This window comes from Prionailurus viverrinus, chromosome D2, assembly GCF_022837055.1.
Source record: "Prionailurus viverrinus isolate Anna chromosome D2, UM_Priviv_1.0, whole genome shotgun sequence".
Lineage (NCBI taxonomy): Eukaryota > Metazoa > Chordata > Mammalia > Carnivora > Felidae > Prionailurus > Prionailurus viverrinus.
In genome coordinates, this window is record NC_062571.1 from 15,148,073 (window position 1) to 15,164,820 (window position 16,748).

General features: G+C 44.3%; 1 protein-coding gene across 1 annotated transcript; it reads left to right on the forward strand.

Moving 5' to 3' along the window:
• Window positions 1-4,458: 4,458 nt before the first annotated feature.
• Window positions 4,459-5,667, forward strand: LOC125147564 (pecanex-like protein 2). Its single transcript, XM_047824658.1, has 2 exons — window positions 4,459-4,607; window positions 5,634-5,667. Exons 1-2 carry the CDS (start codon window positions 4,459-4,461, stop codon window positions 5,665-5,667), a joined length of 183 nt encoding a protein of 60 aa, XP_047680614.1.
• Window positions 5,668-16,748: the final 11,081 nt, after the last annotated feature.

The following is a 16,748-nucleotide window of genomic DNA, read 5'->3' on the forward strand; positions in this document are numbered from 1 at the left end:
AAGGGAGAAGCCAGTGAGTGACACATGCTGAGTGTGAACAATGAGTGTGAACATGCTGAGGTTGGGGGGCCTCCAAGGGGATATAAATCTGAAGTTCAGGAAAGAAGTCAGGGCCGAATATAAAGACTTCAGGTCATTAACACATGCATAATAGTTAAAGCCAGGAGAGTAGATTTAGGCTACCCAAGAAAATCAGAGTGGTGGAGAAGAGACATGCTTATTTTTTCCCCCCTGTGTTTTTTTTTTTATATTTTAACTGTTTATATTTATTTTTGAGACAGAGGGAGACAGAGCATGAGCAGGGGAGGGGCAGAGAGAGAGAGGGAGACACCAAATCCGAAGCAGGCTCCAGGCTCTGAGCTGTCAGCACAGAGCCCAATGCAGGGCTCGAACCCACGAACCATGAGATCGTGACCTGAGCCCGAGGTGGACGCTTAACTGACCGAGCCACCCAGACACCCATTCCCCCGTATTAAAAGCCAATTCGTTAAAAGGAGCACTTTGCTGACACCTACCCCCAGGTCCTCTAAAGAGTTGCTTATTTTGGTCGCTTCTGCTTCTTCAGAACATGCTCATTCTTTTTTTTTTTTTTAATGTTTATTTATTTTTGAGACAGAGAGAGACAGAGCATGAACGGGGGAGGGTCAGAGCGAGAGGGAGACACAGAATCCGAAGCAGACTCCAGGCTCTGAGCTGTCAGCACAGAGCCCAACGCGGGGCTTGAACTCACAGACCGTGAGATCATGACCTGAGCCGAAGTTGGACTCTTAACCAACTGAGCCACCCAGGCGCCCCAGAACATGCTCATTCTTATGAAAGAGAATGAATCAGGTATCTGCCCATGTCACTACCTTCGATCCTGGAGCTGCAGAAAGCATGGATTACTCCTAACGACAATGTTCACTCTGTATTTGGCCTCTTCTGTGGCACTTGACACGATTAACCATTTCCTTCTGGAGTTGCTTTTTTCCTCTGTAGTTACTTGGTGATAACAGGCCCTCCTTGGTCTCCTCTTCTCTTTCCTTCTTTCCACCTGCTTTAACCCTTGTGATCCACAGCCCCCACGCTTCCTACTCCACACTCTTTTCCAGGAGTCTGTCACTCCCTTTCCTGGAATTCCTCAAGTCTGTGTCCCCACTTGAGACACCTCTGCTAAGCCCCAAAGACCATCGTCACACTACCCCCCCGCTAAGTCCCCAGGAAAATTCAGAGCCGTCGTTTCTTGGTTTTTGTTTTTCCCTGCTACACAGCCTAACATTCCCTAACTTGATTAATTTCACCGCATCATCACCCCACCCCCAAACAGAAAATTACTTTCTTTTAAAATAATTTTTAAAGTTTTATTTGGGAGACAGAGAAGGAGAGAGAGAGAGAGAAGGGGGGAGGGGCAGACATAGAATCCTCAACAGGCTCTGTGCCACCAGTGCAGAACCTGATGTGGGGCTCGAACTCACAAAATCATGAGATCGTGACCTGAGCCAAAGCCGAGTCAGATGCTTAACCAACTGAGTGTCCCAGGTGCCCCGGAAGTTACTTTATTCTTTTATCTCTACATTGAATTGGTTGCCAAGTCCTCAATCACATTTAATCCCTCAATATCACATTCATTCTTGCTGTTCCAGGTATTCAACATTTCCCCCTGCACTGTTGTTTATGTCACATCCAGGCTTAAAGCTTTTCAATGCCTGTCTATTGCCAAGGATAAATTTTTTAATGTTTATTTATATTTGAGAGAGAGAGAGAGAGACAGAGACAGGGCATGAGTGGGGGAGGATCAGAGAGAGAGGGAGACACAGAATCTGAAGCAGGCTCCAGGCTCTGAGCTGTCAGCACAGAGCCTGATGTGGGGCTTGAACCCATGAACTGTGAGATCATGAGCTGAGCCAGAGTCGGACATTTAACCGACTGAGCCACCCAGGCGCCCCACCAAAGATAAATTCTGAAGAACTTCAAATGATCCATGAAACTGACCTTGCACCCTTGGGGGTTCTAGGGGGAAATCTGAAACTGGCCCCCATACACGGAGGGCAAGGAGAGACCAAAGAAAGAGGCAGACCACTCTAGATTGGCAGGTGGCAATTTTAATAAGCAAGGGAACTTATACACGTGGCTTGTCTTGGGTGGCTGCGAGATGGGTAGCTATCTGCACCTGCCCGCCAGAATCTTAAGTTTATCCACAGGCCTTAACCTGGTTCAGTTGTGTAAACGGTCCAGATGGTCTCAATAACACATTGCTCTCTCAAGTCTGCATTCTTGATGTGGGTCCTAGTGGAAAAATGGTGAATGAAACATATATTCCAAGTATGCGGGTGGGGTTGGGGTATGTGTGGGAGGGGTTAAGAGCCTCAGATAGCCCTGGCCCAGCTCTCAGGTCAATCAGGGATCACGTCCTTTTGGTGACCTCCCACAACAGGATACATGCATACAATTGTATATATTATAGCACACAGAACATTTCGTTGCAAGTCTGTGTTGGTTTGCCTGAGTCCTCTTGTAGTCTGTGAACTCCTTCATGGTAAGAATTATATTTTATTGATGTTCCCTTTCTCAGTCTTCTGCAAAATGCCAGGCACATAGAATGTGCTCAATAAATATTTGATGAACCAGGCAGATACAAATGAATAAGGGCACTCCCTTAGTGCGGGAACGGACCTGTTGCACTCCTCCTGGAGCCATGCACATGAAAGTGATCCTTTAGTGTGGGTCTTCCTGTGGAGATGGTTGATTGATTCATTCATGAACTATTTATGGAGCACCTGGTAGGTTCCAAGCATTGAGCCATATAACAGGCATCCTCTTGGCTTTGAGAAAATTATCATTCCAATACAAAAAGCAGAATTATTACATTTTGGCTAGTCATTCCTGCAGATGAATGCAGAGTCAATTAAAAAGTGGTTAAGGCTGACGGCATACACACTAGTGAGACTTTGGCTGTAACCCAGTGGGCTTTCATGTTCCAGACTTGCTCCTTGGGACAGACCTCATATTATCTCATTTCAGCATAGGAAGGCTGGGATGCCTTTACTGGACCTGGCTAAGGCAGCCATGAGCAAATGCTGCTGCGCACCAGAACATGGCCAGGGCGCACACAGGTGCCCATATCAGAGACGAAATGTGATGTGTTTGGGGCAGATGACACAGGAAAGGCATATCTGAGGACCATGGAACCTTCCAATCCCTGCTCTTTCCCAAAGGCCCTAACTAACACAGGGCTTCCTCTGCTTATTCCTAAGCAAGGCGAGTTCCCTTTTCTCTGTCTCTTGTCCAAAGCTTGCTTTCAGAAGACAATTTGAAATTTATCTACTATAAATTATAAAAGAGTATAAAAACTAAAGATCACTAGTTCACTGGTACCTTCTAGTGGGCCTTCCTATCTAAACAGTATGGAAAGACTTAGACTAACGTTCTGAATAGTCGATTGATGACTGGGATTATATTCTAGGCATAATACAAAAAGACATGTCTAACCGAGGCTCCTGAAATGATTCCAGGAAGATGGTCATCTTCTTTTTTTTTTTTTTTCAACGTTTATTTATTTTTTTGGGGACAGAGAGAGACAGAGCATGAACGGGGGAGGGGCAGAGAGAGAGGGAGACACAGAATCAGAAACAGGCTCCAGGCTCTGAGCCATCAGCCCAGAGCCCGACGCGGGGCTCGAACTCCCGGACCGCGAGATCGTGACCTGAGCTGAAGTCGGACGCTTAACCGACTGTGCCACCCAGGCGTCCCGAAGATGGTCATCTTCTTGATGTGCCAAGTTGGACAACAGAGGGGACGAAGGGAAAAGGTCAGGGAGGGGAAAAGGTCAGTGCCAAAGGCACAGGCGGGGCTTAGGCTGACTACTAGAACGTCCGGGGGCCAGCAGGTAATTCAGGAGAATGAAACTGTGCCAGTGCTGGGGCGGGGCGGGGTGGGGGGCGGATTACAAGGAGTGACGTGTGACAGGATCTCGTGTTACATAAACCTTTTGGTGCAGGCAGCAAAAGGGGAAAAGGCAAAAGCGCGTGTTTTGGATGGTCTCTTCTTCTGCACGAGAACATCTTTGATTTTTCAGCCCTTCTCGCCCGTGGTGAGACGATGGGGAGGAAAAGGAAGGGGCAGAGAGCAGAGCCAAGGCAGAGCGGCTGGAGGGGCTCAGGAATACTCTGGGCGGGCGCTGGGCGGAGCCTCTGGAGCATCCTCTGAGCGGCCGCCTCTGAGCACCATGGGAAAATCCTTCCTCCCTCGGACATGGCGCCCACCTGCCCCGCGGCAGCAGCCGGCTCCGGCGCCGCGGTTCGCGGGTCCGGGCAGGAGAGCAGCTCGAGCTTCAGTCGCGGGGCGGAAGGGGGGGGAGGGGGCGGCGGCAGCGGTGGCGGCGGTGGCGCCGCCCGCGGGCCTGGGTGTTAGAGCCGAGGGCGCCCGGGGACCGGCGGGCGGAGCGCAGCGGGGCGCCGCCGGCCCCGGGGCGCAGCAGGCATGGTGTCCCAGGCGCTGCAGCTGCTCCGGCAGGGCGTGTGGGCCGCGCTCACCGGCGGCTGGTACCACGACCCGGAGCAGAGCAAGTTCACCAACAGCTGCCACCTCTACCTGTGGCTGTTCCTGCTGCTGCTGCCCCTGGCCTTGCACCTGGTGAGTGGGGAGGTTCGAGCCGGGGAGACGTGAGGGTGGAGGCAAGAGGGGAGAAAGCCACCCCAACCTGCGTGTCTGCCTCGTGATGGAACGGGCTGGCAGCGATTCTTAAGGGATGGGATGAAGAAGTATAAACGTACCGTTATAAGATAAATAAGTCACGGGGTGCAATGTACGGCGTGGGGAACACAGTCGGTAATATCGTATTAACTTTGTAAGGTGGCAGACGGTAACTGGACTTGCCGCGGTGACGGTTTCGCAATGTATACAAATGTCGAATCACTCTGTTATACACCGCGAACTAATACAGCATTGTACGTCAGTTATGCCTCAATTGAAAAGAGAAAAGGTGGAATGAGGACAGCCCTCGGGATTTGGGGACAGAGGAAGTACAGGGAGAGGGGGACAGGGACTCGTTGGCAGGAAAAGAAGTCGAAAGGACTTTGGGGGCTCTGGGACTCATTAAGAATTGATGCTGACTGTCAGGATGAGTCAGACTCTGCTTGTGGCCGGGGGATGTTGAACCTGTTTTGTAGGTGGAAAATCCTAGGCCTTCTGGCTGGTTAGCTGGGCATGATGGCCAAAATGCAAAATGAAATGTTAAAAACAAACCTATTTCAGTTGTTGATCTTCTAATCCCCCTCCCCTCCTTTCCTGTTTTGCTTTGAGAAGGCAGGTTCAATGATCAAGTACTCAACTTTCGATTTCCACACCATTATGTAAAGAAATCTATAGGAAGATATATTACTGGGTAAATCTAATGTAGTTTACGCTAAGCATTACAGTACCTAGTTGGGGCTTGCCACTTTAATAGGTTACCATAATTGAGCGCTTGCAGACTAACTACATCATGACCTTCTTGGGTAAATTAAACATACCTAATTGAAACAATGTTTCAAACTGAAGAGAAGCTGTACAGATAAAGGGTTCCATGTCTTATTCAATGTTCTGTGCCAAGGATCTAATTTTGATAGCTCTGTTGAAAGACTTTATTTCTAAAATGAAATTTAATCATCTTCTCCCCTGCAAAAATCTTCAGTGAGTTTGCACAGCTAATGAATTCCAAGTTCAACATTAGAGGCTGTCCATGATCTGGCTCCTGTTTTCCTCTTTCTGGCGGTTTATCCAGAGGGTCAGAATTCTAACTCTGAAATCAGGCTGCCTGAGTTAAATTTTGGGTCCACCTCTTACCAGTACTATGACCTTGGGGAAGTTGCTTACATTATCTTATTTTTCATTTTCTTAGCTGTAAACTGAGAAAAACAATACTACCAGATGGACGATGTTGTTTAGGGGCTTAAATGAGACACTGCACATACAGCCATCCATCTGTCTGGCTTGACCCAGGAATGGACACAGACCTGTTCTAAATTTCTGTTTTGCTGCAGAGTAGCTGCTTGGCGTGATGTTTAACCTATCTAAACCTTAGTTTTCTCAGCCTTAAAACGGATGTGATAATGATCATGTCTCAGGAAAAGCAAGTAAATTTTTGTATAAAAGGCATTGAGATGCAGAGGCTGATCCATGGATGCCCTTCATCATGTTAAGTTTCCTTCTTCTTCTGTGACCTTGTTCATCGTTTTTCCCTGGCCCGTAGGTCTTGATGCCTGGAGGGGCAGCGTAGCTGGGTGCCCCTCTTTGCCTGGAGGGGCAGTGTAGCTGGGTGATGAGGAACACAAACTTGGGTTCAATCTGGGTTCTTGTGCTTACCAGCTCTGTGAGCTTGAGCAAGCTCGAGCTTTCTGGGGTGTAAAGCAAGGATAATAGTACCCTCCTTATAGGGCAAATATGAGGGTTGATTGAATGAATGAATGAAAGTGCTTCTCAGTACCTGGCACATAGTGACAGTTCAATATGAGCTGGGCTTCCTCCCCCTCCCCCTGCCCTTTTCTCGTCATTTACTTTCCATAATCTCTCCATCCTTCTCTGTCTCAGTTTCCCTGATTTCCATTCAGCTGGAATTAACTTCTCTTCTCTCTTGCCTTTACCCCATTCTGTATTTACTGTTGGTACAATAGCACATTTTGAATTCTGCTTTGCACTTAGTTGCTGGAACATGTACCTCTGCTTCTAGATCATGGGTTTTGATTTTGTCGATTCATCTTGCTTTTTCACAGTGCATCTAGCAAAGTGTCCTGCATTTGGTTAACCGTGATCTCATATATAATAAACTTGTGGCAATAAAATCAACCTGTATCTTTCTGTTCCATCCAACATTATATTGTCTACCTCACTGTATATTTTCAGTATTTCTGAAAATTAAAGCAATATATATTTCACCTCTAATCCCACTCCTCAGCAACAACCACATTTACATGTAATGTATATTTCTATAGATTTTTTTTTTAGGTATGTGGGCTCATTTTTACATAACTCCTTATAAGATTTGATGTGTGCCTGTGATCAGAATCCTTAATTTCTATCTAATTATGCTTTCTTGAGTAGCTTGATTCTAACTTGTATTTGTAAATAGGAAATTGCCCTTAATTAAGTTCCTCTTTAATGCTATTTTAAAATAATTTTTTTTGGCTCGATCTCAAGAGTTTAGGAAGTAAAAAACTGATACCTTAAATAATCTTACTCTTATATTGGATTTTTTGGATCAGACCAGTTATACCAAAATTTTTGTATCTTTTTGCCAGTGTTCTTTGACCTATTATAGGATAATTTTATGTGAATGCATTTGTTGTCCTGCTACTTTTTAAATGTATCCTATCTTTTAAAAAATGCAGGTTATCCCTTTGTTTCTCTGGTCTTCTGGTCTCTGAATGTGACCTTAGCAATAAAAGACCCTCCTTCCTCAGCAGAGGGTTCTGTGCTACTAAGTCTTGAGGTTTAAATATATTCTTCTGAGCTTCAGGGCTGCCTGGGGTTGCTAACATCTTTTTCAGTTTTTTCTGCTTACAGGAACTTAGTCCAAAAAAACTACCTGACTGCTCACTGATAGCAGGGGCTTATTTGAAGTTCTGTTATTTAAGGGGCCCTGAACTTTCCTGATTTTTGCAGTTTGAGTTGAAACATGTTTAACCAAGATAGTTCTACTGTAGGGAGAATCCATACCTTTCAATTTGATAGGGGCTTTGAGTATGTAAATTAAAACTTTATTATTAATTATTGAGGCAAAATTATCTCTGAGCCCTAGAGTTTACCTGAGGCCTGGTTGATAATGTGGAAAGTAGATTATTTATTAGCATTTATAAGTTATTCACGTCTTTTTGGGAAATGCTAAAAAATGCACAACTATAAACACGAAGCCACTTTGGATAATTTGGAAAGAGTTTTACTTTGATTTATTACCGATCTGATTTTCTTTCGGACGAACTGAAAGATGCATTTGTCATTAGAGATATTTAAACTGTCACTTACTACACGGGGGCTTGTGCTTATTCTTGTGAGATAACAGACGGACATTCATGTGAAGCGTTAGAACAGGAATGCCCTGGGCGTGATGCTGACCCTGTTCTGGCGACACTAGGCCAGTGTCCAAAGGCATCTCTGCTCTACCCTCTACGAATTGTGTGATTGTGCAAGTCACTTCACTTCTCAAGCCTCAGTTTCAGCCTCTGTAATAGGGGGAGTATGGGTTTCATTTGATAGATTCAGCAACTGAAATCCAGAGGGGACTAGGTTACCTGCCTAAGGCCATATAGACTATAGGTGGTAAAATTCAGAATTTTTGCTGAGGTCCTGTTGTATCCCAGTCCTTGGCCTTTCCACAACACTGTGCGGCCACATCTGCTACACAGGAGAGCATCTGAACTCCCTGAAGCAGTAGGCCCTCAAAAAGTGGCCTTCTGATTATCCTGGTGGTGGTAGGACCAACGTGAGTAGAACAAGAGTTGAAGAGTGGAAAAAATGGGTTGGAAACTTGATATTCTTTAAGATCCGTTGGAGGGCAACATTGTGTATGATTTTCACACCGAAAGCCTGTCTTTTATTTTAGGACGATAGCTTTATGTTCCCTTTCCTTTTCTTTTTGCCAGACTTGCTGTTTCCAGTTCTGCTTTTTAATTTAGTGTTAGAGACTTTCTTTGGTAGGAGCCACTTCATTTCTAATTGCTATGATTATCCAGTGGGATTACCTACCTGGGAATGCAAGCTGGTGCAGCCACTCTGGAAAGCAGTATGGAGGTTCCTCAAAAAACTAAAAATAGAATGACCCTACGACCCAGCAATTGCACGACTAGGCATTTATCCATGTGATACAGGTGTGCTGTTTCGAAGGGACACATGCACCCCCATGTTTCTAGCAGCACTGTCAACAATAGCCAAAGTATGGAAAGAGCCCAAATGTCCATCGATGGATGAATGGATAAAGATGTGGTATATATATACAGTGGAGTATTTCTCGGCAGTCAAAAAGAGTGAAATCTTGCCATTTGCAACCACGTGGATGGAACTGGAGGGTGTTATGCTAAGTGAAATTAGTCAGAGAAAGACAAAAATCACATGACTTCACTCATATGAGGACTTTAAGTGACAAAATGGATGAACATGAGGGAAGGGAAACAAAAATAATATAAAAACAAGGAGGGGGACAAAACATAAGAGACTTATAAATATGGAGACCAAACAGAGGGTTACTGGAGGGGGTGTGGGAGGGGGGATGGGCTAAATGGGTAAGGGGCACTAATCTACTCCTGAAATTATTGTTGCCCTAGAGGCTAACTAATTTGGATGTAAATTTTAAAAAATAAAATTAAAATAAAAAAATAATAAAATGATTTACCCAAGACCTCTAGGCTCATAGGTGGTAGAACTCCAAGTCCGATATTCTCCCTACCACCCACTTCCATGGCTTCCTCTCAATAAGTAGCTATAGTCGAGATTCTTCTGTGACTGTGCTGCTCACTCATGGGAATCTGACCCAATGCAACCAGGAAAGGCAGAAGGAAAGACCTCTGCAAAGGTCAGACCATGCATTGCCTGAGGCTATTGTTCTCCATTCCAGCCTCAAGAACTCTTAAGAGATCAATGAAAACATGCATTGGGAAAGAAAAGAGGCAGGAGAAAAATTAAAAACAAAACAAAACGAAACAAATGGGATTACCTATCATGTGCTAGTATCGCACTAGATAGCAAGTCAGCAAACCATGCCTGCTAGGGGGTCTTGTTACACCTGGTGGGGGACTCTCCTATTGTAGTCTGTAGCCACTTGCCCATTTGGATACATAATTAGTTTTCCCTGGGTTTTCTATTTCTTTGTATCCCTCCTTCCACTCCCACTTCTAGCGTATAAAACACCTTTGCATGAATTATGGGAAGATGGTGTGTTCAAAAAGCCACGTCTTCCTGGCTCAGGACTTGGGGACTAGACTCCAGCCACCATTGGATCCTGTCAGCTGGAGGCCTTTGTGCAAGATGCAGCTTGCCCAGCCTGACACAGCAGGCCTGGCCGCGTTGGCTTGATTGTTGTTACTTTGCTGGGCTACTTCACCGGCTGCTGTTCTCAAAGGTTCCCTCTCATGGTCAGTCCTAGCGTTTATATTAGATGTCCCTGAAAGAACGGCTTTCTTTGCTGTTGGATCACATGGACCATACTTTCTGTTTTGGTGCTTTTACCTCCGGGGGCGTATTCATTCACACATTGAGATGCATGAACCTCTGTGCGTTCCCATAACTTACTGGCATGTCTGAACTTCCTTCCTTCTGCCCTCACCTGCCTCCTGCCCTCACCTGCTTCCTGCCCTCACCTGCCCGAAACAGATTGGGGTTCAAGGTGAGGCAGCCAAATCTTGCGGATGGATGCTTAAAGGCATTCTTTCCTGGCCCTGGGCCTCCACAGAAGTGCAGACCCAAGCCTTCTGGATTTGGGCTCAACGCCATCCCATGCAGTTGTCTTTAAAATCGTGCTGTTCCCAACGGCTGTTTGGACTATGTGTGCAAAGGTCTTGGCTTTCTGGCTCCATGAGGGCTTTGTTTTCCTGGCGTAAGCCCTTGGACTAGGGATGCCCCTCCATCCCTGGGGTAGCTCAGGGCAGTCATCTTCAGTCTCTCCTGAGTGATGATTGACACCTTCTGCAAAATTCCTCCTACTTATCCTGGCCTTCTGCCACTCAGACACATGGATGTTGTGGGCAGGTTGTGTTTTGTCTCTGTGGCAAAAGAACCAGCATCTGCCTGGTCCTGGGATGTCGGCCTCTGGAGCAGCCTCCAAAAATAGTGCTTTTTCCCCCTTTCTTTCTGTTCTAGTATTTCAAGTTCATGACTAATTTTCTGGTGGTTAAATTTATGTCTCCCAGCCCACCTCCACTTCCCTGAGAGCTTTTTGAGAGTTCTCCCAATTAGTACCTGGTTATATTTGGATGCCACTCTCCTCAGATATTTTTTTTTCCAATTGTAATGTCTAATACTTTAATGCCCTTGGTGTTATTTATTTATTTATGTGTAGGGAAGTTTATGCTTATCAAGTGACTGCTGTTCTCCTGATTTTAACCTCTTGGTCCCTCAGATGGTTACTTTTAAGTATTACCCAACCATATTCCCATTTGTCTTTCCCACATCTTATAGAAGATAAAAAATGGGCTAGTTCTTAGTGGTACTCAGATTTTCCCCTTATTTTCTTTTTTTTTGTTGTTTTTTTAATGTTTATTTATTTTTGAGAGAGAGAGGGAGAGAGAGAACACAAGCAGGGAAGGAGCAGGGAAAGAGGGAGACACAGAATCTGAAGCAGGCTCCAGGCTCTGAGCTGTCAGCACAGAGCCCGACGGGGGGCTCGAACTCACGAACCGCGAGATCATTACCTGAGCCGAAGTCAGACGCTTAACTGACTGAACCCCCCCTGTCTCCTCCCTTGTTTTCTTTTGAATCTTTCCCCTGTAACATTTATTATATTATTATTATATACTATCGGAATAGGCAGTAGCAACAGCCAACGCTCACCAACCACATCTAAGGTGGGCCCTCTTGTGAGAGCTTTGCCTGCCCTCCGCCATCTTGTCCTCACAACCCAGAGAGGTGCTGCCATTATTCCCCTGTTACAGTTGATGGCATTGGCACAGCATGAGGATGTGTGGCCAGTTGGTGACCTAACCAGAGTGAGAGTCCCAACAGTCTGTACTCTTACCTCCCAGCCGTTGTTTCACAACATGGACATGTATGTCCTGCACGTTGGCATGAAGAGACACAAACACTGAAAATGTGCAAAAGATCATCTAATGAAAAGTTAATTTCCCTGGACTCTTGTCTCTACTACGTCATTTGAGAGGCTACCATCACACACAGTCTCTCGTGTGTTATTCGGAGGATATTTTATATGCAGGCGGGTGGAGATTTGGTGTGAAGGATACTGGTCTGAATCATAAAGCAGCCTTCTTTGTCCTCTGTTGCCCATTTGGTTTGTTCTCTAGAGAGTTTGTTCTCTACTCCTAGATAAAAGCAGTTGCAATCCCCGGGATTTCAGCTCGCAAGTAATAAAAGTCTAACAAATAAAAAATAAAAGTTTGACACAGACTTGACTGAGATTTCAGAATGTCCAGTTCTGTATGATAATCAAAGCTTCAACCACTCAGTCATTTCTATGGGCAGGAATGGGTACAAGGAAGGAGGGCTGTTTCCCACTACTCCTCCCTCACATGTTGGTCGATGTTTCTGATGTCTTTAGTCTCGATGAGCAGGAAAGCTCTTTGTTGACTGGCACAGTGGTAGGCCGGCTCTGGGACAAGGATGCACGTGTCCCCAGCTGAACCTCTCTGGCGAGGCCCTTCCCCATGTCCTTCACAGACCCTGTTCTCCGTGCCGGTATTTTGTCCCTTGCATTTCCACGAGGAGAGCTGCCTCATCTCTGTCCCGCCTCCACGGTTTCTCAGAATGGGAAGTCCACCCCAGAGACCTCTGCAGGGCCTTTCTACACTGGCAGCCCTTTTGGACGTTATCTAAAGCAAACTCTTGCAGGCTCGAAATCATAGCCTCCTATGATTTCTCCTATGCCCTCTCCCAACAGACTCTGGGAGGGAAGGCCAACCTCAAGTGTAGGAACATCCCCCTCATCCCTGATCAGAGCAGCGAGCCAACTGGTCTCTCATCTTTTAGCTCTTCTGGGAAGGAGTCAGATACCAGTCTACTGTGCTTCCCACTCCCCCACCCAGATTGTGGGGGACCCACACTAAGTCTCCGAGTGGTCCCACTGAAGCCTTTCTGTCTTCATTATGGCAGGCAGAGATACAGGACTCACGGAATACCAATGTTCCCTCCAAATATCTTAACAAATCCTCTCATTCCGGATTGTATTGTACCCTCATTTTGAGGGAGAGATTTTGGAGTCTTCTCATTCATTTTCACGACCCATTTAGAAGTTTCTAGATTGACCCAGAAATTGGTTGGAATCTAATTTCTCTTCTATCTTGGCTTTTTGGTCAACACTTCCAAATGAATATTTTGTTGTATACACAATGCAGTCATTTGTGTGTACGTATTCTTGTTTTCCCACTTCATGGAACATGTTGGAGATTGGTACATAAAAAGCTGCATCATTATTTTTAATGTTTACGTAGTTTGAGTAAAGGGTAATTTGTTCAACCTGTCCCCTATGAAGAATACTTAGGTTTTCATATGATCTTTAACCTAATGCAAGTATTTGGCTATTTGTATTAAGTTTCATTGAGTATTTGAACACATGTGCACTCATCAGGATGTGCTAGTTTGTGCCGATGTAATAAATAACCTTAAAATCTCTTTGGCTTTATCAAGTTTGCTTTTTATTCACATTATATGTCCAACATGATCAGTAGGGGGTGGGGGACATGGTTAGCTGGGGGTCCTGCTCGTTGTAACCTAGGCTAATAGAACCTCCATTTTGGGTTGGCTGGGGGTCTGCTCACCCTGGCTGATCATTGCCAGTCACCGTGATGGAGGGAGAGAGAGTGAGGGTCAGGCGGTAGCTTTTGAAGCTCCTTCCTGGAAATGGCAAATACTTGTGCATTCAGATTTCTTGGTCAGGGCAAGTTGCATGGCCACACCCAACTCCAGATCGAGAGGAAAGAGCAGTTGTATCATGTGTCCAGGAAGGAATTGGACTTACTTGTTGGGCAGCACTTATGTCTATGATGGCAAACTGAGTGCCAGGGTTCTGATGGATTTGGGGAAAACAACAGGCAGAAGATAGATTGGTATTTCTCCTCATGAGTTAGCAGATAAATGTTAATAGACATAAATAGAACAATGACAATTGTTATTATATGGCAAGTACAAGATGTTATATATAGTAAACATGGGAGACCTTATCCTGACTTTGGTATTTAGGGAGGGCTTCCCCGAGGAAATGACTTCTGATCTGAGATTTGACAAATGCCTAAGGAGTTAGCCAAGCAAAAATGGGTAGACCATGAGGAGTTTGAATATATAATTCTCAGTACAGTGAAACACATGGATGCTGGGTTTTTTGTTTTGTTTGTTTGGTTTGGGGGGTGTGTGTGTGTGTGTGTTTGTGTGTGTGTGTGTGTGTGTGTGTGTGTGTGTGTGTGTGTTTTGGGTCAAATGGACATGATTTTTTTATTACCCAATTTTTATTTTTGAAAAATTTCTTGTGCATAAAAAAGTTGCAGGAATAGTGAATGAAAATATTTACCCTTCACTTAGATTCACCAGTTCTGAATATTTTCCGACATTGGCTTCATCGCTCTCTTTATATGTTTATATAGTTTTGATTCTGCTGTATCATTTCAGAATAAGTTGCAGGCATCGAGACCTTTCCTTCCTAAAAACATCAGCTGGTATGTCTTAAGGAAAAGGACATTCTCCCACACAGTTATCGCATGCAAAAGAAGTTTTATTGCTGTAATGCTGTTATCTAATGTATAATTCCGATCCAGTCTCCTGTGTTCCCAGTGGTGCCCTACATAACTAGGGATTTCTGTTTTGTTTTTCTGGAACCAAAATTTAATCAAGGATCATACATTGCTTCTAGTTTTCATGTCTCATAATTGCACTTTGTTCCAGAAGGAGTTCTTCCAGCCCTTCTGTTTTCTTTGGTGGCATTGAAAGTTGTTTTGCAGAATGCTCCTTAATTTAGATATTTTGGATCATTTCTCGAGATTAGATGTGTGATTATGCTTACTTTGGCATGAAATCTGCATAAGTAACGTATCCTTGTCCTGAATAACATTGTAGGCTCGCTTGTGATATCATCCCCCCCACTGTCGGGGCTGTTAAGTGTGGTCACTGGTTAAGGTGGTATCGCCTACATTTCTCTATTATAAAGGTACCTATTTTCCCCTTTGTATTTAATAAGTTACCTGTGAGGGGAAACCTAGAGGCTGTATATAGTACTGTATTCCCCCAAAACTGTCACTTAATGATAGTAACATAAATTAATTCTTGCCTAAAATAATTATTGCAATGGTGGATGCAAAATAGTGATTTTCTATTTATTGGTATTCTTCTGTAAAGAAAACCTTTCCCTTTTTCCCCTGCCTCTGTAGTTTTGTGGTGCTGGTTAGTGTGCCTAGATTCATGTTTTTTAATTCAATGGGTTAGAATCTATTCCTATGATCATTCTTATTGATATTCAAATTACACAAAATTTGGCAAGTAAGACCCTCTTTGAGCAGTTCTTTAATCCTTTGGCTATGTCCCCAGCAGATTTTGAGTACTTTCTTGCTCTCTGGACCACCACGGTAGTCAGGCTTAGCTTATACTTTCCCAACCCAGCCCTGCAAAAAGCAGCCATTTTTCTAAGGAGACTGGATCCTTTTAGTGGGGAATGGCTTCGGGAAGCAAGATTTAAGGCAACAGTAGTTGTGCTCATTACTCCTGGATTGTCTTTGCTCTGGGTCCTTCCAGTAGACAGAGCTGGGAGAGCTTAGTTATCTGTCTGTCTATCTATCCATCCATCCATCCATCTATTGAGAGTTTATTCTGAAAGTTTTAATCTGGTCCAAATCAAAGGATTCGAACTCTCCTTTACTCCTTCTGTATTTGTATCTACTTTTTCCCACAAGGAGAGTTCTGGTTGCCAAACTATCATTTTTTCAGCCTTGAAATATACACAGGAAGTACTACTCCTATACCACCACCAAACAAAATCTTTTAGTAAATTTCAAGATTGCTTTTAGTTATTATTATTTTTTAATTTTTTTAATTTATTATTATTTTTTTACATTTATTTATTTTTGAGAGACAGAGCACAAGTGGGGGAGGGGCAGAGAGAGAGGGAGACACAGAATCCGAAGCAGGCTCCAGGCTCTGAGCTGTCAGCACAGAGCCCCACATGGGGCTCGAACTCACAAACCGTGAGATCATGACCTGAGCTGAAGTCGGACGCTTAACCTACTGAACCACCCAGGCGCCCCTATTATTATTATTTTTTAAAGAATACACCAGTAACGTGCTGTGAGTGTATTGTGTTCTAAAGTTACTTGGATTAATTCTTTGAAAAAAATTTTTTTAATTGAGGTTTAAAATTATATTAGTTTTAGGTGTACAACATAATGATTCAATATTTGTACAGGATTCCTTCTTTGTTTTTATTTTCTGATTTGTTTTTGTGGTTATTCCGTGAGTTCCATATACATTTCGGTCCATCTGTGGGTACGTAATTCTGTTTTTTTCCCCCTTCGTCCTTGTTGATTTAATAATTTTTGGAAGTACAAAACATTGACATGGTTCAGAAAACACATGTAAAAGATACATTGTTTTTCTTTATTAAAAATTTTCCCTGGCTATTGAGTGGGAAGTGGATTAGAGAAAGAGCAGGAACAGAGGGGAGGTTCAGAGGCTTTTTTAGTAGTCCAGCCAAGAGATGGTGGCAGCATTAAGATGGAGAAATGTGAATGTATTTTGATAAGATTTAGTGGTAAGTTGGCTTGGGGGGTGGAGGAGTGAGGATGAGGGACGAATCAAACGTGGCACCTGGTTATCTAGTTTGAGCCCAGGTGCATGAGGTACCATTGCCTAAGATGGGAAAGGTAGGAGAGTACAGGTGGTGGAAAGGGTTGGGAAACCACACATCTAGGTTTAGATGTGTTAATTTGGAGTTTCCTTTCAGATGTAAAAGTGGAGATGTTCAACTGATAGTTGGATATAGGTGCGGGGAGCTTAAGGGATCAAGAGTAGTTAGAGATAAGGATTTGAAAATCCTCCATGTAGAGATTATATTTACTGTCAAGGGACTGAGTGAGAACTCCAAGAGAGAATGTGTA

Coding starts and splice junctions, on each gene's coding strand:
- LOC125147564 (XM_047824658.1), top strand. CDS start 4,459: ATGGTGTCCCAGGCGCTGCAGCTGCTCCGGCAGGGCGTGTGGGCCGCG. Junction 4,608..5,633: donor CTGCTGCCCCTGGCCTTGCA/CCTGGTGAGTGG, acceptor ATCATCTTCTCC/CCTGCAAAAATCTTCAGTGA.